This window comes from Pseudorca crassidens, chromosome 5 (genome assembly GCF_039906515.1).
Source record: "Pseudorca crassidens isolate mPseCra1 chromosome 5, mPseCra1.hap1, whole genome shotgun sequence".
Lineage (NCBI taxonomy): Eukaryota > Metazoa > Chordata > Mammalia > Artiodactyla > Delphinidae > Pseudorca > Pseudorca crassidens.
Window position 1 is genome coordinate 121,656,468 of NC_090300.1, and position 23,237 is coordinate 121,679,704.

At 38.5% G+C, this 23,237-nt stretch overlaps 1 protein-coding gene across 2 annotated transcripts in view; it reads left to right on the plus strand.

The window, feature by feature from the left end:
- Positions 1-2,165: 2,165 nt before the first annotated feature.
- USP25 (ubiquitin specific peptidase 25) overlaps positions 2,166-23,237 on the plus strand; it is a 138,968-nt gene continuing 117,896 nt past the window's right edge. The window contains exons 1-2 of one of the 2 annotated variants that reach the window (XM_067739229.1): positions 2,166-2,622; positions 21,787-21,864. In XM_067739229.1, coding sequence (XP_067595330.1) covers positions 2,578-2,622; positions 21,787-21,864 — 123 coding nt within the window. In that variant the 5' untranslated portion in view covers positions 2,166-2,577. The remainder of the gene's footprint in view (positions 2,623-21,786; positions 21,865-23,237) is intronic. The other variant, XM_067739230.1, reaches the window with a different exon arrangement.

Below are 23,237 nucleotides of genomic sequence, written 5' to 3' on the forward strand. Positions count from 1 at the left end.
CAACAATCCAGAGCAATGCAATAATTTAGGAATTATTAAATAATATAATGGGGATATATAATTCCAGCAACCATCCATATTAAGGCTGACGCATGAACAGCAAAACTGATACTGGGGCACATTTTAACAATGATTTAGGATATCTGGCAATGCGTCTTATGTGCAAATTTATCTCAAATTCTCACATTTTTATCCTCTATTCATTCCGATTGTATGCTTTCTGGAAAAAAAAAATACCTATAAGGAAACATGAAATTTACTTCTTAAAGTTCTACAAAACCACAATTAAGATTTAAAGAAAATTAAATAGGAAACCATCAAAAGTGATTAGGGTACAAACTACCCTATAAAGAGTTTTATTTGGTAATAGTATAGTAAGCACTGGTAAGATAATTTTTTGTGGAACTAAAATCTAACTCAGGGGTGGGATAGGGAGGGTGGGAGGGAGGGAGATGCGAGAGGGAAGAAATATGGGGTTATATGTATATGTATGGCTGATTCACTTTGTTATAAAGCAGAAACTAACACACCATTGTAAAGCAATTATACTCCAATAAAGATGTTTAAAAAACTAAAAATTAAAAAATAAAATCTAACTCAGAGGAACATTTATTGCCAAATTCTAGAAACTAAACTAGTATCTGGCAATATCCTTATAAAACCACAGTACTAGATTTTTATGTTAAATTTAACTTTCTTAAATTCAAATGTCATGAACTGGATAGATTTAAAAAAAAAATCTGTAACACAGACAAACTTGGAGTTGATATGTGGAAAGAATTTTCATCTATAAATGAGGAAAAATGGGCTGTAGTAAGCTTTTGTTGACAAGTCACCCTCTTTGGGTCTCAGTGTTATAAAAAATGTGTGCATTCTATCAAAACTGTTGCATTATTCCTTAAAATTCTGGGTTTCCAACCACTTCACAACCTTTCAAATTCTTCTGTTAAAGATGTAAAATAAAATTTGTAATCTGTCAAAATCAAATGAGCAAATAAACATGAAGACTCAAGAGAAAGACCTCAAAAGCGATTGAAGACATCTAAGGGTGCAGAGCAAAGACAGTTTGTAAAGTGCACAGATTGATTACAAAACCTTAGGAGTTACTGTAATCCATGATTATTAAATAAAACCTGATATTTCAATGATCACGTACCAAACTTGCTTTTCTTGCCATCAGATTAAAAACTGTATCCAGATTTGCATATGTGTGCATTGTATTTGTGACAATACGCACTGATTATTCCCCCTCTCCCGCCACACCATCACCCTCACGTCCCTATCTGCTTCCTATCCCCAGATTAGCTCCTGAAACTTAAGATATTTTTGAGGCTACATATTGCTTTCTCAATATTAGGTTTTCCTTACAATGCCACATATAGTCAAGTATTCCAAGCAGGGTGGTTAACAGATAATTGTTTGGCAACTGGGATATTAGGTGATGTATACCATCTAAGCAGTGATACTTTTGTAATATTGTCTGTTGTATAGACCGTATTTCATTTATATCAAACCTTTGGAAAATATACCTTATTTCTCCAGAGCCTAGCAGTGACTGGCACACGTTTGAATGAAAGAAGTAGACAGAGAATATCAATATTCATTTACGTAATGATTAGTTAAGGAATAAAGTACATTCCAGCATAAGGGCTTCTGACAGCCTTTTGCTTAAACCACACTTGACTTTTCCCTTCGGGCGAGTATACTGCTTGTGAAATTCCTAGAAAGGCCAGAGACATAGAAAGGAGCTGGGATTCGGGACCCAAAGCGGTTTTGGGACGTTATGCGGCCTGGAGAGAAATGTTTTGTCTTGGAGGAGTTCGGAAAGCCAGCGATCTAACAAATTCTGGGCACAGAGAGAAACGCTGCCCTCCCGCCTCGGCTTGGAGCATCGCGGAGCCAAGGGCAGGCGTCGCGCAACCTGCCGCAGGGGCGGCTCCGAGGCCCGGCCCACGTGGCGCTCCCTCGCTCCACCCCCGGGAGCGCGGGTACGGGGGGTGGGGCTCCGGGGCGGCTCCGCCCCGCCCCACCGCCCCGCGGGTCATAATGTAGGGTTAGGGCGGCCGGAGGGCGGGGCTCGGCGCGGGAGGAGCCGCCGGGCGGGGGCGGTGACGACTGTTGGGGGAGGGGAGGGGAGGGGAGGAGGAGTCGCGGCGGGAGGAGGAGGACAGCGCCATTCCGGCCGCTCCCTCTGTCCCTTCTCCCTTCCCCGCAGTGGCCCGCGAGCCGCCAGCGAAGGAGCGCGTGAGTGACGCGTCCGGACTTGCTCGCGCCCTCCCGCGCCGAGTGTCCGCCGCCCCGCTCATGGCCCGGGCCGCGGCCGACGAGCCGTGCTGAGGCGGGCCGCGCGGAGTCGTGGGGCCGCCGCCGTGGCCCTTGCTGTCTGCGCCTCGCCGCCAGCCCGCGGTGCCCGCGCACGCCGGCCGCCATCGCCTTCGCGCCTGGCTGGCGGGGGCGCTGTCCTCCCCGGCCGTCCGCGCCGCTCCCTGGAGCTCGGCGGAGCGTGGCAGTCAGGGCCGGCGGAGGCTCGAGGAGCCGGACGCCGCCGCCGGTGTCGCCGCCGGCGCTGCGGGGGCCATGACCGTGGAGCAGAACGTGCTGCAGCAGAGCGCGGCGCAGAAGGTGAGGCGAAGCCGCGAGCCGGTGCGGCCCGGCCCCGCTCCTCCTTCTGACATGCCGCCTTCACCCGCCTCGGCCGGGACCTCCCCGGCCTCCCCCGCTGCCGCCCGGGCCTCCGCTGCCCTGGGCTTCCCCCTTGCTGCCCCCGCCCCTACCCGCTTTGGGGGCGTCGCGCCCAGTTCCGGGCTGCGTGTGGAAAGCGGGGTGTAGTTAGCGTGTTTCAGTCCATTTCCTTCTTGCCGATTGTTTTCCTGTAACACGGTGCTGGGTATTTGGTTGAGCGCGACCTCACATTCCTACACTCCTCTATATGGCTTCTTAATTAAACTTTATCTTCCTCCTCTTTTATAAAAAAGGAATAGCCAGTTGTCATCCCTTCTGAACCCAGTTTTTATTTCCAAGGTAGAAACATTCCAGGCCTGCTATTTTGCAAAAGGGTCTCCACCAGAATTGAATAGTCGGCCTGGCGGGACAGGTACATTAACCAGGTAGACTCGGTGTAAAAGTAGAGGATTTGGCTGGTTCCTTTTCCTTTCTTCCTCCCTCCCTCCCTTCCCTCCCTTCCTTCCCTTCGTTCCTTTCCTTCCTCCCTTCCTTCCTTCCTTCCGTTTCTTTTTCTTTTCTTTTTTTTCTTTTTTGAATATAGAAACTGTCCCTTAAGGAAACCTTTCTGGCCGTGTTTATTCCAGGAATCCTTTGTCCCCTAAGTTTGACCTTGTTCCATCGTTCACCCTTTACTCTTGCCTTAGTCACACATTCGAATGGTCACTCACTTAAGAAAAAAATCTGCGTGAAGTTTCAGATCTTTTACGTTAAGTAATGAGAGATGCTACTTTTTTCCTAGATTTTGCTTTCAGAATCTCAAGTGCACTATCACGGCTTGCACCATATCCTGAAAAGTAGTTGGCTATGACTTAATTTTTTGGGGGGGGGGTGATCATTGGTGTGAAAAGCATTTTGGGCAAAAGGAAAACATTGCTTTACTTGTCTTGGAATTATGGGGGTAACCAGCGTTTACAGAGAGCAGCTACCAAAAGTATATTTGATTTTTCTGGGAGAGTAGTGAATGCCCCACCCTGTTGTAGTTTTGGCATTGTTATATCCTACCTGTGCTTGATTTTAGAATAAGGGCTGCTGTCCTGCTGACTATGTGTATACACGCAGCTTGCTAAGTTTTTGCTTTGAGATTATTTTTAGAATTTTATTATAGTACTTGAGGTAATTGAAGATGCTCAAGAATTTTGGAAAGCAAGGATAGTGCATTGTTAGTTTAGGCGCTTTGGGAAACTTGTCTTTGGAACTCTTGTGTGCCGTACTGGTTAATTTAGAAGACTATTGCAGACTGCAGTTTATTTACAGTGAAATAATTCTAGATTTAATAATGGGAGTTTAGAACAGTTTATCTCCTAATCCCCTCCATTCTGTTTGGAATACCTTAAACTTTAGTTTTTGATGTTGAGTATGACAAAGTCTTAACACTTAGAGGAGAATCTTGTGGTCATATGTATACTAAGCAATATTTAATAGGTTTGGTGTCGCTTCTGTTTATAGTTCTGTCCAAAGTTGAATATTAAAGGCTATGTGTTACAAAGTGGGAAATATAACTATTTTTCACATCTCTTAAATTTGAACATTGGCAAGAAATTTGTGAGTTTTTTAAATTGATTTTGGACTAAAGTACTTCTTTAGCATAAAATTAGGTAATGCAGATCTGCCCAATTCAGAGGTTTATGCATAAAACTGTGAATCAAGAATCAAATTACTGAAAGTGGTCCTGGCCACCAAGTCCAGTTTCCTAGTTTACTGAGTCCCCTCTTTAAACAAAGGGAGTAGTTGTTAGTCTAAAATATTACCATTATGATGCTGTTTTTAGTGTATGTCTGTCAGATCATCTCGTTGATACTGTGGACATTTTTTTAGAGCAATACAATTGCATTTATTTTTATACTTCCATCATGGTGTTTATGTATTATTTTTAAAAGAAACATGTAATGTGTTTGCTTTCTATATCAATATACTATTACTTTGTTACTCAGAACTATTTAAAAATATTCGTATAGGTTCAAATACCTTAAACCATCCACTTAAAATGAATTGACAATTTAAATCCACCGTGCTAGTAACTAGGAAGTAGACTTCAAGCTAGTAACTAGGAAATGAACTACTTTAGAAGAAACAAAAGTGAAACTCTTTGCTTTTAAATTAGAAACTTTATGAATTATTAGTAAAACGAGAATTGCCTAGTGCATATTGCATAACCAAAATCTTAGCCTGTTTTCTGCTGTCCTTTAAAAAATTGTGTGTTGTATGCTCATGTATAATATTAGCTTTATATAAAGAGCCATATTTTGGTAGTTGGAACAGTTTTCTATTTTTCAAGATTTTTTTTTCTTCCAGAAGGATGTATGATTAAAAAAAAAAAAGCACAACACTCATATGTCTTTTGTCACCTACAGAGTAGCTTGTCACAGGGTAACATAAGGCAAGGGCTGTCTTTTCCTCTGATGTGTTCTTTGCTTGATTGCTCAAGTTTAGCCATGGCAGGGAGTTATGAGATTAATTGTAACTGCAGAGAGCAGTTTTTTTGAGGTTTAAGATGATACAGGTGAAGTGGAGTTGGCAGCAGATTAGCTACAGTTAAAATCTGTCATAATTTTGTTCTTGAACATGTGTATTCGGCCTTTGTGCTTGATATTTACCGAAGTGTAGGATCCTTGCATCTCAGAAATTTGATTCATAGATTCAGGTCCCAAATAAGGATTTTTTAAAAAAATACATCTTTATTGGAGTATAATTGCTTCACAATGCTGTGTTAGTTTCTGTTGTAGAACAAAGTGAATCAGCCGTATGCATACATATATCCCCATATCCTCTCTTGAGCCTCCCTCCCACCCTCCCTATCCCACCCCTCTAGGTGGTCGCAAAGCACCAAGCTGATCTTCCTGTGCTATGCTGCTGAGTAGCATTGACATATATACACTACCAAATAAGGATTCTTTAGGGCAGCAATATAGTAGCCTTCCTCTCAGGGACCAAATTAATTTGTAGAGTTAAGTGAGCTGGATACTATTTTCATTAAATGTATCCTCCTGAGTTAAATAAAACATAAGGTTCATAAGGGAAGGTATTTTGCCTATTTCATTTCACCCTAGGGCTTAGAACAGCTCCCTGCACTTAGTAGGTTTCAGTAAATATTTGATGAATGAGTGAGTGTTTTCTAAAAGGAATGCAAGCGCAGGGGTTATTTTAGTTCCCTAACTGAATCTCACGATTTAACATTATTGAGAAACGATGAAAGCTCGAAACTGTGGACAACTGTTAGAATAAAGGTGGTGTAGTGAAAAGACTAGGATGTGGGTTGATCTAAATCACCTTTCTATGACCTTGGGCAAGTCATTAAATGCCTCTGAATCTTCTTTTAAAGCCTTAAAGTTAGTATGATTAGACATGAGCAACTTTTTAAGATCTGAGTGTTTAGTGTAGCAAAGCATACATTTATTCCAGACAGGGAGGATAAAAAAGAAATAGTAGAGGATGGAGGCAGAAGGAATCTTATGGATCAACAGTCAACTTTCACTTAGTTATACTGGGGGTTAGGTGGGAAGGATGTCACAGATTAACCAAATTAAGAGTTAAAACAAAACTTGCAAAACAATACAAGCTGAATTCAGGGTAAATTTCTTAGTTAAAATAATGTGGTATTTTCTAATTTAGGTATTATCTAAAGTTATAAAAATATAATACAACATTTCAAGGGACAGTTAACATTATATAAATCACTCTAAACATTATATAAAATGGGTATTCTTTAGTATGAAATAGTTGGTTATCTTGGTATTAGCATAAGACTTGGTTTGCAGAGAGAAAGGGATCCAGCTGCTTATTCCCTTTTTACTCCTTTCTTTTCTCACCTAATTTTGATTTGTTATTCTAACATTGTATCCAGCTGCCTTAATGAATTTTCATTAGTTCTACTATTCTGTTGATATTCTTCAATATTCTTTGTATGCAGGCCATATCATTTGCAAATAATTATCATTTGACCTCCTCTTTGCCAATCTTTACACCTCTTTACTCCTAAACTGTTTCATTGTTTTAGCTAAGATTACAGAATACTACTAGGGTTAATACTAGTTTCTGTTATGTATTGTTTCATTGTAATATGAAATGTCCTTACAGTTACACGTTTTTAAAATGCTTTGAAATCAGATTTAGATGTTGACTCTTTATCACATGTTTTTTGTTTTGTTTTTTTTTGCGGTACGCGGGCCTCTCACTGTTGTGGCCTCTCCCGTTGTGGGGCACAGGCTCCGGACGCGCAGGCTCAGCGGCCATGGCTCACGGGCCCAGCCGCTCCGCGGCATGTGGGATCTTCCCGGACCTGGGCACAAACCCGTGTTCCCTGCATCGGCAGGCGGACTCTCAACCACTGCACCACCAGGGAAGCCCTGTACATGAGGTTTTAATGATCATATGAAAAGGATATGTATTTTTTTGAGAGTTATAGAGTTCTATATTTATATATTAAATGAACACTTATAGTGTCATTTGAATATTTCATGTTTTTTTCTTTATGTCTTAAATTCTGAGAGATACTGACATCTCTACTTTTAATGTAATTTCATCAAATTATCTTTGTATTTCTAATGGATCTAATCCAAACTTGTGTTTTTGCTGGTCTTTTAGTAAGATTTCATCATTTCCATATATAGTGATAACAAATTTAATCCTTTTATTGCCCTCTGACTTTGATTTATTTAAAGAGCCTTTTCTGCTCTTTTAATTCTAAACGAATATATTTAAGCATGTTTTTTCTATAAATAATTAATAGTTTTCTCTCCTTCCCTGTGTCTTCAATAAGATAAGACTGTTTAGCATATTTTTACTTATAGCATTCTTGATTTTGTTGGGATAATATGGAATTCTAATTTAAATGATGATATTTAAAATTTTTTACAATATACCTTTCATCAAAAATATTACTTAATTGTGTTACATGTTAGTAGCTAATAAGTTTTTAAAAATAGGTGTTTAGGTGTTTAATTTTAACTATGTTTTTCTGTGTAGTTTAATACCGTTTGATTTTTTTTGGTAGATAAGTTGTTAACCCTCTGTATAAGCTTATAAGATTTCTTCTTTGGTTTTAGAGTGCAGAAATTTCACACACGTGTGTGTGTGTGTGTGTGTGTGTGTGTGTGTGTATTTTTAACCATCCTGGCGAGGATTTTTGATCTGAAAACTTTAGTGTTCTTCTCAGGAAAAAGATATATATTTAAGAATTATTACTTCTACTCTATTCCTTTTTTCTTTCTCCTTCTGAAACTACATTATTTGAATATTAGATACCATTTATCTCTCTACCTTGCTTCAAATTTCATTTTATAATTTCTTTCCCTTTTTGCTCTATGTGCTAGGATAACTTTTAACTTTGTCTACATTATTATTTTTGTAATGCCAATTCTGCATTTACTCCCTCCACAGGTGGTGAGATATTTTTTTGTGGATTTGTTTTAATAATGTATACACTAGTTGGTTCTGAAGTACACAGAATTGAATTAATCATAAACGTTGGATCATGATCAGCTCTCTATGCAAATGTTTTTATTTACTTATGAAATAGCATATTAATCTTTAATGATAAGCACACATTGAATGCACTACTTAAAACACAAGTGAGAACTTTGAAAGGAACCTATATCTAACCGTATAGTCCCCTCATCGCATCCCTCCATTTTCATTTGAGATTGTAATCAGCTTGAATCCTGTTTTCATTTTCCCCTTGAGTTCCTTTTTATTGCCGCTCTGAATTCCTGAAGGTATATGTTTTTTTTGTTTGTTTTTGTTTTTGTTTTTTTGTTTTTGTTTTTTTGTTTTTGCGGTACGCGGGCCTCTCACTGTTGTGGCCTCTCCCGTTGCGGAGCACAGGCTCCGGATGCGCAGGCTCAGCGGCCATGGCTCACGGGCCCAGCCGCTCCGCGGCATGTGGGATCTTCCCGGACCAGGGCACGAACCCGCGTCCCCTGCATCGGCAGGCGGACTCCCAACCACTGCGCCACCAGGGAAGCCCGGTATATGTTTTTAATTTTAGTTGTTTTAACTTTGGAAACTTTTTTCACCTTGATATATAAATGAAATTCATCTATATAGTAGTAAGAATTTTAAAGTTATGTTTGTAACATCTAGATCTTATTCTGTCTGTACTTAATATTTTGTACCTGGTGTGAGGTAGGGATCCAATTTAATTTTTATTTTGTATATGATTTTTTGTTGTTAATCTTACCTTATTGAAAAGTTAATGCTCTCCCCCACTGAACTGACAGACCATCTCTGTCATATATAAAAGCTTTATGGAAAATGCTTTTTTTCACCCTCTGCTGTTTTGTTCCGTCATTTGTTTTGTGAATACCGTCCTGTCTTTGTTGCTTTGGCTTCATAGTAATCTCTAGTACTGAAAAAATAAGTTTGCCCCTCTTCTTCCGAAGTATTATGGTACTTTATCTTCCTTAGAAAGTTTAGAATAATTTTACCAAGTTCTCTGAAAAACCCTGTTTGAGTTTTTTAGTAATTTTATTGAATCTATATACCAATTTGGGATCATTAACATCTTTATGATTGAGTCTTTCTATCCATGAACAGGGTATACTTCTTTTTATTTAGGTCTTCTTTAATTTTTTTTTTTTTTTTTTAGTTTATAATTTTAACAGTAGAATTCTTACACATTGTTTGTCCTATGTAGTTGATACTTTCTGATAACAATAATATGTGGTGCTTTAAAATGTTTGTTATTTGTTACTGGTGTGTATGAATGCAGCTAGCTTTTGGATAGTGATCTTATATTTAGCCACCTTGCTAAACTTTATTCTAATACTTCCATAGATAATTTTGGAATGTCTACATAAAAGATATCATAAATAAATCATGACAGTTTTATTTATTTGCAATTTCTATGCCTATAATTTCATTTTTTCTTATACTAGGTAAGACATATGATAAATGTTGTTTAGAAGTGATGATAGTGGATGTTTTTGTTTTATTGCTGCTTTTATTTATTTTTTTTTAAATTTATTTATTTTTTCGGCTTCACCCCCCAACAAATGAACAAGTGGTTTGGTTTATTTTCTTTCTTGTTTTTTACTCTTGTGAACTAAAACATGCCAGTCTATTCTGGGACACTGATAGTATAAGATCACACCCTTAAACGTAATAATTTCTAAGCTAATGTCACCCTAGGAGACCTTTATAAACAGCTATCCAGAGTTTTCTTGCTACACCCTGATCTTGTCATAGTGAAACAGAGCAGGACCCTATGGTCCTTGCCCCCCACCCCCCCGCCATGTCCTTAGCCTGCCTTTGTAAAAAAATTAATTAATTAATTAATTAATTGGCTGCATTGGCTCTTTGTTGCTGCGCTGGCTTTCTCTAGTTGTGGTGAGTGGGGCTACTCTTCGTTGTGGTGCGCAGGCTTCTCATTGGAGTGGCTTCTCCTGTTGCGGAGCACAGGCTCTATGTGTGTGGGCTTCAGTAGTTGCAGCATGTGAGCTCAATAGTTGTGGCTCGTGGGCTCTAGAGCACAGGCTCAGTAGTTGTGGTGCACGGGTTTAGTTGCTGTGTGGCATGTGGGACCTTCCTGGACCAGGGCTTGAACCCGTGTCCCATGCATTGGCAGGCAGATTCTTAACCACTGCACCACCAAGGAAGTCCCAGCCTGCCTTTTGTCTGTGGAAAAACTTATCGATGACTTCATTTTAATCCTCCTCCCTTATTTTCCCCATGATTTCTCCATCCAGTTTTAGTAATGTTTTATGGTATCTCTGTTAACTGCCTCACATCCTTCTTTATTGCTGTTTTTAAAGGACAGTTTGTTACTTTGTTACCTGATATACTTCTAAAGTATTTCTCTTGGACAAATACATAGGAGTGGAATTGTTGTAAGATATGGCTAAATGTTTATTCAAAATGGTTATACCATTGTACATTCCCATCAGCAATGTATGAGAGTTCCAGTTGGTCTATATCTTTGTTTACACTTGGTATTGTCAATTTTTATATTTTAGCCATTTTAATGAGTATGTAGTGGTGTCAATGTGTATTTCCCTAATGACTAATGGTTTTGGACATCTTTTCATGTGCTTATTGGCTATTTTTGGATGACTTTTAAGTATTGTTTCTCATTTATTATTCAGTTTTACATTCTCACAGGATCAGCAATAACAAAAGCTACTTATTTTTCCAAGTCTGAAAATGGCAAAAAAGTTAAAGATGTTCCTAGAGGTAAAACACTTAGGAGCATGTACTGATATGCTTACAAAACAAAATGAAATTGCACAATTTTTCCTTCATTTTATATTTTTTAAAGTAATACCTCATAAAGAATGCTCACTACTGAGGAATGAAAAGCCTTTTCTTCTTCATGCCTCAGACTAACATTAATCACTTTAATAATTAATAGCACACACAAGAATAATCTTTATGATGTGTATTTTTCCCCACAGGGTACAAAAGTACTTTCACATTGTAGTTAGCTTGGAAGTTTGGAAAGAACTTGGGGGACCAATGATGGGGTGGGATGAACTGTGGACAGGTAAACAATTGAGCAGAGAAAGACTTTTCTTACGGTTTTTGGTCCATGTGAGAATGAGACAGAAGAATAGCTTGTTTTGAACTAGAAACTTATTATTTGTTGGGTTTTTGTTGGTGGTGTTCAGCCTGGAAGTGGCTCTGTTGGGGTGAGTGGCACTAACTTTGAGGACAGGTTTGGCTGCAGAGCTGAGAGCTAGGTCCTTAGTGAAGAGGAAAGATGTGGGGGAGGAGTATAGAGAGAGGGACCAGGAATGAAGAACCATTAGTGGCCCGGATCTGATGCTGTGCTTGCACTAATGTGAGAACCAACCATACACCTGCATATACAAAAGTTTATGCATCATAATTTGAGCCAGAATACATGCAAGCTTGGGCTGGAGGTGTTGGGCTTGCTGTATCCTCCACTGAGGCCTCTGAGCTGGTCTTGGTGTGTCAGAAAGAGGGCCCCTAATGTCTTCCCATGAGACCTTAGAGAAAGGCTTTGGGTCAGGACAGGGCCAAGGAAGTGGGTTGAAAGGAAATTAGCAGCAGTCCACTGCCTCAGGTCTAAAATTTCCAGCGTTTGGAGGGAAGAAGGAGCTCTCTGCACAGGCCTCCTGGGGTCATGGGCACTCTTTGTGCCTGTTCTAGTTGTACCATACATATTCTCAGAACTGACTTCCGGGCTTCCACAGTGGCGCCGGGACTTCAAGTTGGTAATAAGCTGCAGAACTAATAGAACTGATGATATTTCCATTTTTGCTTGTGGCATCAGAGGGAGGGCACCCAGGGTATCTGAGCATGTGATGCTTTGGTGGGATAGAGAAGGAAGCATATGAGCATATGTGGTGGTTATTTATACTTATGGTTACACAAACTTAACCATTCTGGTGTTGATAACCTAATTGGTTATCTTTTTATATGTTTATGGACCATTGAGGCTTTTTTTCCCTGCGAAATTCACATTTGTTTCTGTTTTTTTTTCTTGGGGGAGTGATTGTTTTACCTTTTTTGCTTTGAAGGAGTTCTTTATAGTTTATATACTACTTTTTTTCCCCCAACTTACATATTCTGCAAATATCTTTTTCCGTTTATCAGTATGTCTTTTTACTCCCTTTATGTTGTTCTTTCATGAATAGGAGTCCATTTTGATTTAGTCTTATATGTAATTAGTTTCCTTTATTTTGATCTTTCATACCTGTTTCATAAAGATACTCTCTTTTATTGCCGTGTAATCTTTTTCTTGTTTTACTTTTGGTATTTAAGTCTTATTCCAATTGGATTTGAATTTTGCATGTCTAAGTAGGTGTCCGAGTTGATTTTTCTCATCTGGAGAACCAGCAGCTTTATTGAAAAGTTTCTCCTTCCCATTAATACTCCACTTGATGGCAGTATTTTTTTATCCTTGAGTTAAGACTGTTTTAAAGGAAGACAGGAAAGGAGGTTTCTGGAACTCTTTCTTGAACTAAAGTATTTTTATTATATTTTTACTGAAGCTTGCATAAATATAAAATAGATATACATTTATTATGTTCTATTGTGTAGCTTTTATGCACTGAAACCAAAAACTAACTGTTAACTCAGTTGTAACCAAAATTAAAAAAACAGAATAACAAGGTTAGCTTAATTTGACAGATGGTAGTGTTTTACAGAAGCTAACTTGGCAGTTGCAGCTTCAGCCAAGGAAAGTAATGTATGTATATCAGGATATTCTTGTAAAATATCTTTATTAAACATTCGGAATAGATTTTATTGCTGCTGTCATCCACATTCCATCTGTGACCCTGGTACTTATTTGATAGCCTTTGTCTTAAGAGTAGTGTTCTCAGCCTTTTTGTTGTCAAATCTTCAGAGATGTGCCACCAAGAATGATCATAGTTTAAAACTTTTTTTTTTGCTATAGCTTAGTAAATGTATTGTAATTATTCTAGTATCTCTTAAGCAGAATGTTGAACTGAACAGGTTTTGTGATTTAGTGTAGAGTGGAATACACTTGCTGTGAATAAGAGGTAACAATTATAGCTTACTTTTAAGTTAGTGCCATATAAATATTATGTATTGGAACTTGTCAATATTTTGCCTGTGAGCATGTCTTAGTGCCTGGATAATCAAGAGGGTGAGATACTACTGTGCAGTGTGATAACTCCTTTTGCAGGTACCATGCAACCGTATTGTTGTACTGGAATAATAATTGTGTTGTAATTATTACCACTTCCTTTAGGAGTTGTTGAATTTTGTTGTGGTGAAAGTTTTAAACCTTTTCAAGTATGCTGCCAAAAATATTTAATATTTGAACAAGTACTACAAACACAGAGAAGTTGAGAATTGATGGGTAAGAAGACAGTAGCAAGTAGGCCTAGCTATGGGCAAGATTTTTGTAAGCTTGTCAGCTTTTGCTGTGTACTTTCAGTACATATATTTAAACTATTTACATTTGGGCAATACAGCATGGTAAAATTTGGCTGTTAATACCATATACTATGTGTCTACTTAACTGTAGGAGTTTTTGAAGGTTTAGTCTTTGATTTTCTGCTTTCTTCTTTGCAAGCTTTGAGAGATTATGTAGTTTCTCAGTCATATATGTTCATTACTACCAAGTTTGTATTTTCAAAATAAAATTTTCACCCTCACATAAACTCTTGTTTCAGGTTTTCAATTCCTGTTGTACATTTCTGCTTAGATACCCAGTCGACTCTCATTATCATGTCCATCCATTCATTTATTCTTTGTCTTAAGCAGATAGAGAAATAAATAATACACTATAAAAAAACTTATAGTTTGGTGGGTGGGAGCCAGAAATGCATACATTATATTAGAAGTTAAGTGAAGTATATACAGGATATATTGGTAGGACCAAGGAGAGGCTCTAAGAACAGGAAAGGCCTCATAGAGGAGGTAATGTTGAAGATGTATGGGGAGATTGAAGGTAGCATTCTAAACGAAGACAAGTCCATGAGCAAGGACAAAGAAACCAAATAATTTGGTGCCTTCTGTTATCTGCAAGTAGCTGTACGAGGCTACGCGTGGTAAAATAAAAAGTAAATGTTTAGTCTTTTCTCCCGGTTTCTGCCACAGAAATTTACTGTCTTTGTATGCTAATGAGATAACTCCTGGTTGGGGGACTAGATAGTTTCAGAATGGGAGCTGTGCCTCAGAAAAACCAACCACTATGATTAGCGAGTTAGAACCTTCAGCCCACTCTCCAGTTCAAGGAGGGGAGAGGGACTAGAGATTGAGCTCAGTCACCAATGGCCAGTGATTTAATTGATCATGCCCACATAATGAAATCTCTGGTGCCTTACACACTTTTAATAAGTGCTCAGTAAGCGGTGGTTCTTGGATAGCACTTGCCATATATGGTTAATTTTCCTCTTCCTATTGTTTTTGAGACTTACTCTCTTAAAAGTACAGAATTGCATCATTAACGTAGTATTAGAATACAAAAATTGCTTTTAAGGAAGTTGTATGAGTAAGAGTCCAGTTAGGACACAGAAACTACACAGTAATTTGAACTAGTAATAGATGATTGGCTACTAAAGTGCAGAGAGAACTCTAAAGAATAAAGGAAGGAATACATTTGGGAGAGGTCTTACTAAGCCCCAAGTATGAGATTCAGTTCTTACTGGAGAGGTTGTGATTGAAGCCCACTGGATGGAAGACAAGTTTGCTGAGGTGCTGGAGGCTGAAGGCTTCTGCAAATGGCTCTTTTATGGGTCCGGGCAAGAAAGCTTTATTAAACCTAACATTATATCTAGAAGAATGGAGTTCGTAATAGTCAGTAGGATGTATTATGAATGTAATTAGTGTGACCAAATACTGTATTTGCTTTAAGGAATTGTTTGTGACACGTATAGCTGCTAGGAATTATGTAGTATTCTAGTCTGAAAGTTCTACGTAAAGCATACTTATTAGTGTAAGGGATTTTATTTTTGGACTGAAAGTTAATTATGAAAATTTACAGAAACCAAGAGACACATAAAGATTTAATTGGACACAAAGATTTTATATATCTTAGAGAGGTATATTAGGAATCAGCCAGATCATTAGCATCAAAAACAAGTTAAATATATACTTTATTTAAACTGAAAACGTTGCAGTTCAAGGATATGATTTGATTCACAGAAGTTTTGTTTACCCACATATTCCATAATGTAGGCATTCTAATTTAAAAACACAGTTCCAAAAGATTTTGCAAGTTGAGTTTTTGGAACTCTAAATGCATATTGCCATAGAAACCATGTTTCATGATATTAGGTTCTTATTTGGCCAAGATATGTATTTAATTTTGTGTGAACTTAGCTTATAGGGCTGTGTAACAGTATATTTGGGGAAAATTGTGTTTAGAGTTTCTACTTCTGATGCATGTCTTATATCTGCCAGTTAATAGGGATGGGAGATTCTATTAGGGGCATGGACATCATGCAGATGTTAGATTGGTTGAAGGGCTGGAGTGGAAGGTAAGGGTATGAACTCTTAGGTGAGGAAGGATGGAAACAAACATTTATTGAGGGCGAACAAAGTATCTCATTTCTTCACTTCTTATTTTTTTGGGGGGATTACATAATGCTTAAGATTGTAGCTCTGGATTCAATAAAAAGGTGGGAAAAGACTTTAAATTCAGAATTTCTAGCATTTCTAAGGCTAAATGTAAATAGTGAAGAATAAAAAAGCATACTTTTAGATTTATACATCCATAGAGGTATGTGATTAATTTATCTGAATAAATAAAAAATAAAGTGCTGTTAACCCAGCAAGATTGAGATAAACCTTAGCTCTCTGGCAGTAGAAAATACAGGATACCCCAACTATTCTTGAGATTAATATGTAAATTATTTGCAGTTGGGAATTTGAACAATATTGTACTGTACACTCCCCTTCAGGCAGGATTGACAGGACCAGAACTAGGTTATAAAGTGTTCTGTGAACTTCTAGGTGCAATGTAGGAAAGTGTAGAAAATTTGCTAAGCGGCGTGATTTACGCATGCTTCTTGTTCCCATCTCCAGTAATTAGTTTGTACCTCCTTCCTGTGGATGAGTTCAAGCCCTGTGATCTGACTTACTCCAGTTCACCTCTGCAAACTCTGCTATATTCATTTATTCAGTCAATATTTATTGAGTTCCTACTGTTTGCCAGACACTGTACTAGTTAGTTATCGGGAACACAGTGATGAGCGAAATAGAAAGTCTTGTGCTCTCTTCGATTTAGAGTCTGGTGATTAACATAGTATGTTATTACAATCTGTGGTAAGTGTCAGGGGAACCTCTAACCTTAACAGAAAGGTTAGACCTTTGAATTAGGAAGTTGAATAGTATTTTGTAGACCCTAATGAAAGAGGGAAGAGGAAGAAGGGGAAAGTAGTGCAGGGTGAAGCTAGAGATAGCTGGGGCATGCAAAGGGCCCTTTAAGTCATGAGAAGGGTTGTACTGTAGGAAAATTCCTCAGAGAGGTCATAGATTATTACATATGAAGGGAAATGAAAGGTCATCATGTTGTCCTCCTTAAAATTACGAATAAAAATAAAAAAGACTAATGAAATGAAGTTTTTTTTTTCTTCTTATATATCTGGTTAGAGGCAGGTTTGGGTCTTACAAAGATGTACTTGAAGGATATATTATGTACTTGAAATTATCCATCAATGAAGTTTGGGAACTTTTTGTTATGGTAAGAGATAACATGAAGTAAGGCAGTTCAGTGTTAATTAGGTATATGCAGAAGGTATTTGTAAAAATAGATATATGTATGGTTATGTACCTTAAAGGCAGTAGTATAGTTAATCCTTTCATTGATAGGCAACTTTGAAATGTTTACCATTTGGTGCCTAGCAATGCTGATTCTGAAGTTTAGGGCATGTGATTCTGAAGCTTATGAATACTTTGGGATTTTCTATCAAATTGGGTTTTTTTCTTCTTTTCTTAGAGATTTTGAGGTTTTTTTAGAGGTTATTCTAAGAGTTACTGTATTTTCCCCTGAAGATGAAAACCTTTGTCTTTCTTTCTTTTGCACTAAACCAAGTTTTGTTTATATTTAGAAATTCAGTCAAAGGAACCAAGGACTGACTTAAGAGTCACTCACCCCCTAACACAGAAAGCTTTCCTGCCTTGTGGTCATCATTACTCCAGTTTTCTTGTACCATTATCTAAGTATTTTATGTCAGCATAGTAATGGATTTTTGGGCTGAGTTTTCAATTTTCACTGAATCTTTAATCTGCAAAATCAGATACCATAGAGAAAATGTGGAAGAGACATGGGCTGTGGAAGTTGAAAAATTAGTCAGTCATTTCTGTCTCTGTACTCATTAGTCTCTTAAATATTCTATTAGTTATAAAATGAGAGTAACTTTCTAGAGGGTTTATGTGTGTGCACGTGCACGTGTATTAAATGATATTATACACCGGAAGCACTTAAAACAGTCTGGCATACAGCAGGAGCATAATAAATGCTTGTCTTCTGTTTTGGCTTAAGCCAGTGATCATTTTTTGCATTCTCAAGAAGTTACACCAATGTTAAATATGCTGTAGTCTTACTTAAACAGATTTAAAACAGACCCAGCATTACATAGGATGAACGGCAGGGGGTGGGGTGGGGAGACGGAATTTCTGTGAAACACTCTGATCCTTACTTTATATTGAAATTACTGATGCCTTCTTCTCCCTGAAGTGCATAGTACTGGATTTTGCACGTAGTAGGTACTTAAGGATGTCATCACTCAGTAAAGATTACATCGAGGAAGGAATCTGAAGGCCTGTAGGTAGTCTTGGTTTGTTTGCTTATTGATTTTTGTAGTGTTTGCAAGCCATTGAATCTCTTTGAACATTGTGTCTTGGTCTTCTTGGTCCAGCAGTGTGAACATGTTGCACCCACCTCCTTATACTTTAGTAGATAAGAAATCCACACAAGGAAGACCTCAGAGCTCAGAAAAGGAATTCTAGAAATGATAGTGGGTTAGATCCACCTTGGATCCAAAATCGCTAGTCAAGGAGGAGAGAACCATATGCAGGACGTTTTTAGTTGAGGATCAGGGTATATCAGACCAGAAGTTTGGTGAATAAGAAGGTGCAGACCTTGAAAGAAGACCAGGGTCTTAATCACAACAGAAATAATAGCAACAAAAACATATAATTGTAGGAAATGAAGGTGCACATTTTCAAAGATAGGAAAAGCACAGCTGGAAGATGCCAATAACAAAGGGGAAAACTTGACAAATGAGGTGGCTTCTCTACCATAAACTTAGAATTTTTCTCATAGCTCGCCTCTTTCGATCTCAGTCCTGTTTCTTGCTAACTTAGTTAAGAAAATACATTTACTTTTTCTCCTTCCCACTCTGCCTTCTTCCCCACCCTCATCCTTTTCTCTTTATTGTTTCATTTTTCAGTCAAAACTCATGAGATGAAGAACCATGCACCTGAATTATTTTATTAGGATATTTAGCTGACATTATTGTGAAAGATGAACAAAATACTAAGTGAAAACAAAGTCTTAGGACTTCCCTGGCGGCGCAGTGGTTAAGAATCTGCCTGCCAATGCAGGGGACACGGGTTTGAGCCCTGGTCCAGGAAGATCCCACATGCCACAGAGCAACTAAGCCCGTGCACCACAACTACTGAGCCTGAGCTCTAGAGCCCATGAGCCTCAACTGCTGAGCCCTTGTGCTACGACTACTGAAGCCCATGTGCCTACAGCCCATGCTCCACAACAAGAGAAGCCACCACAATGAGGAGCCCACACAACACAATGAAGAGTAGCCCCCGCTCGCTGCAACTAGAGAAAGCCTGCACGCAGCAAAGAGGACCCAACACAGCCAAAGATAGATAGATAGAGAGATAGATAGATAGATAGATAGATTAATTAATTAAAAAAAGTTTTAGACATTGCTTCTCTTCATAAAATACTCAGTATTCTTATAATGCTCTCTAGCAGTCAACTATCAGTGTAACAGACCACAGCAAAAGTTAGTGGCATACCAAAATATTGTCATCGTGTTCAGATTGGTTGGTTGGGGTGGCTCTTCTCACATGCCCCATTCTTCTGGGGCAACAAGTGGGCTACCCAGCTTATGTTCTTCTTGAGGAAGTTGCAGAAGTTCAATAGGGGAAGCCCAACCATGCAAGCACATTTCATGTCTGCTTGCATACTGTTTGCTAATATGCCATTGATGAAAGCTTGTCACATGGCCAAGCCTATCATCAGTACAACAAGGAAATATATCGTGTTTCTAGTGAGAGGAGGTGAGAAGTGGCAAAGGGTGTGGGTACAGAGATGGGAGAAGAATTGGGAGTCTAATGCAATGCAGGCTCTGTAAACTTTTCTGGGTTTTACATTCTTTTTTACATCTTACCTTGTACTTATTAACATATACACACAAAATTTTGTATTTTACCACTTTAGCTTAATATGATTTTGTAAAGATTAACTGCTATATAGATTATATATTTGCTATTTAAAAATATACAGTTGTTTGCTTAAATCAAACTGTGCTTCTAGGTTCATTTATATCAAAATCATTTGAGATGCTTCCTAAAATTGCAGATCCCCTAACAGATCCCCTAGCAGATCCAGATGGCCCTGGAATCACAATTTCTGGGTGTGGCGCCTGGGAATCTTCTTTATTGACAAATTTATCAAGGCATTCTTTTGCACATTACAGTTTAGAACCTCTTCCTTAGTGGAAGGACATTTGCATTGTTTCCATTTTTCCAGCATTATAAATAATAGCGAGCATCATTTGTACACATGACTGATTTCTTTGGGGTATTCAACAGTCTTTTCCTGATACACGATTGAATAATTGCAGTTGAGGAAAATTATATTCTGTGTAAAGAATGGAGTTTGGAGTGCTGGTAGGGGTGATTACAAACAAGCTTGTAAAATCTTTGAAATATTTTATGTTCACTAAAATAAGACATTGCAATTAGATAAGGAGAATTTCTATAAAATTTGTATATATCTTTAATTTGTAATGTTGCGTATTGTGTAAGTTAGTCGTGGTTCCGTTGCTAGCTAATAGTAATTTTTAAAATGAAAGTAGAAAAGTTGACAGGTCTAAAGAGAATTTTATTTTTCTCATGTTTCAGCACTGTGAATTTGGCAGTTCAGTTCTTTTATTCAACTATTTTGATTCTTTTTGGCATTTTATATGACCTTTGTTTATATACTTTATTATGTAATTTATTTTTAGTCTCAGTTATCTCAGCTTTTAATAAGATGTTTATGGAAATTAAAATTCATTGATGGCATGGCAGATACTGCCAATGCCTGTTCAGTACATTCTTTTCTTTTTCCTTAGCAACAGATTTGCAGAAAAGCTTTTTGCCTAGCTGAAAAATACATTTCCCAACCTCCTTTGCAAGTATGAGTGGCCACATGACGTGACTTTGTTCTGCTCAGTGAGGCCTTAAGTGGAAGTCACTAGATAAGGCCTATTAAAGAACACAGAGTCATTTAGCAGACACCCTTTGTCCTTTGCCCTTTATCCTACCTAGAACTTGGACAGGATGCTAGAGGAGGAAACACTGAGTGACATTTAGTGAGTGTCACCTACGAATGTTTAGTGCGAAGACAGAAGATTTCAGCAGATCATTTTATTCTAGTGGTGACTTGTTTTCCATGTCATATCCATTGAGCTTTCCTTATTTCATGGTGCCATCTTACAGTTTTGGGGAACTTGTTTTAAGAAATGCAGAGATGGGGCTTCCCTGCTGGCGCAGTGGTTGAGAGTCCGCCTGCCGATGCAGGGGACACGGGTTCGTGCCCCGGTCCGGAGACCCCACATACCGCGGAGCGGCTAGGTCCGTGAGCCATGGCCGCTGAGCCTGCGCGTCCGGAGCCCGTGCTCCGCAACGGGAGAGTCCACAACAGTGAGCGGCCCGCATACTGCAAAAAAAAAAAAAAAAGAAAAAGAAATGCAGAGATGTAGGGAGGAGCATGGTTCTTAATTAGGGAAGTTTAGGGAACGGTTTTGGTAGTAGAATCTTATCCTACCTCTTTTTCTCTCCAGTAGAGTATAGTCGATTATATAGATCAATAGAGTATAAACAGATTTAAAGCAAATGGGGGCAAGTGATCAGTTTTACTTCGGATCTTTTATGACAGATTGGAAAATGAGATGATCCTTTTTTTCCTTGAATAGGGTAGAATCCCCGTGGTGTAATATATCCACCTAGTGCTTGGCCTACCAAAGGCATGTTTTTTCCAAACGTCCTAGGTGCCTCAATGCCGGTTGACTTAAGGTAGAGGGAGCGATTAGTAGGGCTGCCTGGATTTCATTCTGTTGTCTCATCCCCTAGTTAAAGTAGCCCAATGAATACCTGTTTTCCTTAGTTAAGTTTAGCCATCAGGCAGATCACTTCTTTTCTTGCTGGGAGGCATAAATTAGGCAGTGAAGAATGGGCTTTTAGAAACAGGAGAATGGAATGAGGGCTACCACAGTATGGTTCATTCTTCCTAAAAGAATGAAATTTATTCAGTCTTTGTCAAGTTCTATTGTTTTTTTGTTTTTCACTCTAGTTTATTTTGTGTTTTCTGTTTTTTTCCCAAAGGTCATTTATTTTCTTGTCCTTGTATATTTTCAGATTTCATAGATAACACTTTTGGTTTTTCCCTTCCTCTAGCACCAGCAGACGTTTTTGAACCAGCTGAGAGAAATTACTGGGATTAATGATGCCCAGATACTACAGCAAGCCTTGAAGGTATGGCCTCTGTTTCGCGACATACAGTTTCTAGTACACCCTCATCTCCACTGCCTACCATATTTGAAACTTGAGTTTTTAAATTATACCATGGGTGGTAGTAGAGATATAGGAAAGAACTTTTATAAAGTTAAGAACCTTACTTAACATAACATAGTGCAACTTCAAGCATGTTAGCTTTTAGCAGCCTAATGTTCCAAGATACCTTGGAGTGAAAGAAGACCTCTCCATGTGAAACACTTTTCATGCAAAAAGGTGGGAAGTGAATCCAAGTGCTAATGGCTGGTTTTACTCAAGAGACATGATTTTAGAGTTTAATTGGGGGTGTGGGGTAGGGTGGGGTAGAGGCGGAGGAGGAAGAGGAGGTGGGAGAAAATTAATAGAGTATCAGAAGTTAACATTTTTTTCTTCCAAGAAGGAGAAATATAAATTGGCTAACATTCAATTAATTGCACCTTAAGAACATTCAACATCAAACTGTTCTATTATGCACCAAATGAAGGGCCTGAGTTTTGTTATATTTTACAAAGTTATGCTCATTTCCACACAGTGGCACCCAGATGAGTCAAATCACATGGATATGCACATTGAAAGAGAGCGAGTGAATGAAAGATGTTCAAGAACTAGAACTGCATTTTAAGTTTATTTATAGATTGCTGCCAAAGGCTAACAGCAGTACAACATTTTTGCTACTATAGGCATACACATAGCTTCAGTCCTTTGCAAGTTGCTCTGAGAGACAACATTAATTATATCATTTTTGATTTTGTGCCAAAAGTTCTTCATTTGTTTCTAGAAATAATTTATCTTTTGGATGATTGTAATCATAACTGTAGTGATAATAACTAGCACTTATTAAGCACTTACAGTGCTATTCTAAGTACTTTATGTGGCTAACTCATCCTCCTAATAACTATGACGTAGGCATTATTTTTATCCCCTTTTTAAAAGATAAGGAAACAGAGAAGTTAAAGTGACTTGCTGAAGATCACATAGTATGTGGAGGAGCTTGGAATAGAAACCAAGCAGCCTGATCCCAGTGCCACACATAATTTCTCCTTTCACTGGAAGCTTTTTCTTCTGCGGTACGCAGGCCTCTCACTGTTGTGGCCTTTCCTGTTGCGGCGGACACGCAGGCTCAACGGCCATGGCTCACAGGCCCAGCCGCTCTGCGGCATGTGGGATCTTCCCGGACCGGGGCACGAACCTGTGTCCCCTGCATCGGCAGGCGGACTCTCAACCACTGTGCCACCAGGGAAGCCCTTACTGGAAGCTTTGCTTCAACTGTTTTCCCCAATCAGGAAAACAATGAAACAGTACGGTTAGGAGCATTTTAATGGATGGTTATGAAGCCACTGTAAGTATTTGGAGAG